Source organism: Manduca sexta, unplaced genomic scaffold, assembly GCF_014839805.1.
Source record: "Manduca sexta isolate Smith_Timp_Sample1 unplaced genomic scaffold, JHU_Msex_v1.0 HiC_scaffold_3353, whole genome shotgun sequence".
NCBI lineage: Eukaryota > Metazoa > Arthropoda > Insecta > Lepidoptera > Sphingidae > Manduca > Manduca sexta.
This window is the reverse complement of record NW_023594412.1, coordinates 1-3,747: the sequence shown is the minus strand read 5'-3', so window position 1 is coordinate 3,747 and position 3,747 is coordinate 1. Positions and strand designations below refer to the sequence as shown.

General features: G+C 40.9%; 1 protein-coding gene across 1 annotated transcript; it reads right to left on the bottom strand.

Annotated features, from left to right (window-relative positions):
- Positions 1-493: 493 nt before the first annotated feature.
- Positions 494-2,246, bottom strand: LOC115449887 (trypsin, alkaline A-like). The gene is made up of 4 exons (XM_037446647.1): positions 2,092-2,246; positions 1,300-1,471; positions 965-1,220; positions 494-834 (listed from the first exon to the last, which is right to left on the bottom strand). The coding sequence occupies exons 1-4, from the start codon at positions 2,138-2,140 to the stop codon at positions 538-540; spliced, it is 774 nt and encodes a 257-aa protein (XP_037302544.1). The 5' UTR covers positions 2,141-2,246; the 3' UTR covers positions 494-537.
- Positions 2,247-3,747: the final 1,501 nt, after the last annotated feature.

Sequence of the window (3,747 nt, the reverse complement as noted above, 5' to 3'; positions counted from 1 at the left end):
TGATTTGTATTGGTTTAATTTGTGCATGCCAATACCCAGTGCGTCCTACCTGTCATGACCTACGGTGCCGAGAGGTGGACTCTCACAGTACGGCTAATCAACCACTTCAAAGTTGCCCAGCGAGCTATGGAATGTGCTATTATCTGATTTTCTCTGAAGGATAAACTTCGTTACGAGGGTAATCGTCAGAGAACCAAAGTCACCGACATATCACACAAGATTAGTAAGCTGAAGTGGCAGTGCGCAAGTCATATCTGTCGAAGAACCGACAACTGATGGGGTAAACAAGTTCTTGAATGGAGACTACAGCTCGGCAAACGTAGTGTCGGACACTCTCCATCTACATAATCTCCATCTTGGTGGAATGACAATCTGCGAAAAGTCGCTGGCATAAGCTTGACGGGACAAAGATATAAGCTGATGATGATGTTGAATACGAAATCAAAATTATAATAGAGTATACAGAACAGAGTAAAATATAAAAAAATAGAGCTTTTATAGTTGACGAAATTTTGTATTGCACTTCGAACATAAAATTTAAGAGTTGTTTCTAATCCAGTTAGCGAAGCGTGAGACACGGGCGTTGACACCAGGGAAGCGAGCCAAAGCGCATTCTTCTCCCCAGGAGCACACTCCAACTACGACACCGTTGTGGTAGAGAGGACCACCGGAGTCACCCTGGCACTGATCGCGACCGCCGACGTCGAGCCAGCCGGAGCACAACATGTTGTCAGTGACGCTGCGACCAATACTGGCGTAGCGAGACCTGCACGTAGCCTGGTTCACTGTCCAGACCTGGACGTGGCGCAGTTGCTCCGATGAAGGACCACCGCTCTGAAGTAAAAGGAGTATTTAGAAACATATAGATCAAATATATATAATTCTGTGGCAAATATGTTATTTGGTCGGTATTTTGCATAATTCGCTGTTTTAAATACAAACAAATTTCAACGAAGAAAATTACCCTGATGGCACCCCATCCGGCAGCCCAGACAACTTGGTTGTCACCGACGTTGTAGTTGGCGCCAGCAATTCTGGCGGGTTGTGCAGCGTTGTTGAAGGCAATGTTGCTGGTGGTGCGCATAATAGCGATATCGTTATCAAGAGTTCTCCTGTTAAAATTAGGGTGGATTCTGACTCTGTTCAAGTTGTGGACGGCACCGCCGCTGTTCGCGTAAGTCGAACCAGATCGAACACGCCATCTGTTCACTGCGTCTCCGCTGTGAATAGAATAAAGCATTAGGCTTCCTATTTACTACTCGAAATCTCTATTATACCTCAATGATTCAATTTATATACTTACTGGGGCAATGAGCAGCGGTGAGGACATTTCTGTTATTAAGAATGATACCACCGCAGGCTTGGAAGAAAGTGTTTCCATTCCTGGAGAACAGCAGAGCAACAATGGTGGGATACTGCTGAATAGTGGTAGTAGAACCACCCACGATCCTCTGAGGGTTTGCCGGGACAGCTATAACATATTATTTATATTATAATTTCATGTTTAATCTATTGCCAGTCCAGGTTTAATCGGTTGGATTTCGTCTTATCCCATTTTAACGGTGATGTGCGTGTATTAGCTTACATAACTATTGCGGTTATATACAAGAAAGACTTGGAAAAAATAATTTAAGATGTACTGAAAAATTTATGACAAAAAGTATGCCCGGAGTTACTTTCTGCCTTTCTTCTTCGAGTAGTCATCACTTAAGTAGCTAATGAAAGGCTGGTAGGTTAGCTAGGTTAAGGCTCTTGTCCTCGCCGGTGAGGATCGCGTCGCGTTATCCTTTTATTTCTCTCTACCTGTCAGCCCGACCTGATTACTTCGGTTTGTACCTTGCATTCATTATAAATTTTATCCCAAATTTAAAATGTCCATAGTTATAATATAAGTAATTTATATTGTTGTTTATAAATAATAATAATTATTATTGTACATTGTTTTGCCGTATCATAAGTGCAACTTTATTCGCCTACGTGATATATAAAGTATTTTATATATTTTTTTTTATTTTATGGTTACGTTAAGGTGGATATAATAATATTATATTTTATTTAAAAACTATACATATTAATTTGTAATAAACTTACCCGCTACGGCTGCGAAGCCCAGAGCCAGTAAAGCGAGGAAGAGACGCATGGTTGCAGTTTGACAACTGTTACTGTTACATCTTACCTTGTAGTATTTATAAGGATAACAATCACAGTGATTAAATCAAATCAGTAGATTTATTTGTTATTCGCTTATTATATGAATTATCAAAAGATAAAGCTATACCTTTGTTTGGCATTATCTTCCAGATGTTGCTTGTGGTGAGCCGGTCTGTTAGTTTATCTGCTAGCCTGTTCTAATACTGAGGTAGCTAAAGCTCGATGGAGATTGTTGTCCTTTCAAAAAAAGGGGAGGATGTCAATTCGACGTATAGGTTTTTTTTTATATATCACATAACTCGGTAATTTATTAATCGATTTTAAGAATTATTTTTTTATTCGGAAAAATTTACCTCCAGATGTTTGATTTGGTCCCATATGTTTTTCAAAATCGCTTTAATAGTTTGGTTTTAAATAAAATTACTACACTATTAATTTTATGTCTTCCAAGTAAACGAAATTGCCAATTTTTCTTTCTGGTCACATTTTAAGTTATGTTTTTGCATTAGGTTTGGTAGGATCTAAATCTTACAATGAATTCGAATATGAAGAAGAGTATCGGAAGAAATTTGAGACGAATCAATTAAGGCCAAATTTAAAATTGTGACGAATCATTCGTCCGGCTACAGTGTGTTAGTAGGTCCCACTGGGTACCTCTGACCACTGCTTAGTGGGAACGTCGGTGCCACGTGCCTCGTCTCCGCGGTTTACGAAGATGAGACGCAAGTCAGGTAATATTAGTCTGCAGATTGGGATGGTTTGCGCAACTATTTCGTTTCAATCACTTGGCGGCAACACTGCTTTGGGGCCAATGATCTTTCTGCGCGTGCTCACGAGATCAGACTGGGAATGGAATACTACATTCCTTCCTCTAAAATCGTTGGAAATATCCGAGGACGCCTCTGTTTCAATCGCGAGTACGCGGATGCTATCGGTTTAAAGAAGGCCGTGTATCGTGGTTGTATCGGGGGTCGCGTCATGGGATCCTAACCTGAATGCTCTCAAGGCATCCTACAACCATACCATCAAAGCCTGCAAGAAGTCCTAAGTTAAAGTGGATAATCAGTAGCTAGGATTAGACGTGGGTTGGCAAAGCAACCGACGAATAGTTGCATATATTCGAAATTTGCCTAGGCCGTCCAATTCAATTTCTGCCAACCGTCTTTGCGACCGCTGTGATATTAGCTAAACTCTTTGCGGCCAACTCTTGGCTCGATGACTACAGCATTCTGCCATCCACACTTCTTGATTATGAATTCGTTATGCCCGAGGTTCGCATAAGGCAGTGTGATGTGCGGTGAGATCTGCAGTTTGTAGATGTCAATAAAGCTAGTGATCCCGATGGTGTTTCAGCTTTGGTTCTCAAAAGTGTGCCGCTGAGTTGTTTCCCGTGCTAACGCGTGGTAGACTCTGGCCTAGTGCGGGTTGACAGACTTCACATTCCTTCAAAAATCTTATGGAGAACTTCTTTGGTATGTAGTTTTCCTTTACCATTAAGACAAGCAATCATTCAGAAGGTATACACATATAACTTTTTAGAAGAGCTAGACTATCAAGTCCTTAGATTTGAACCTGCAGGCTTTCTACCTTGGCAAT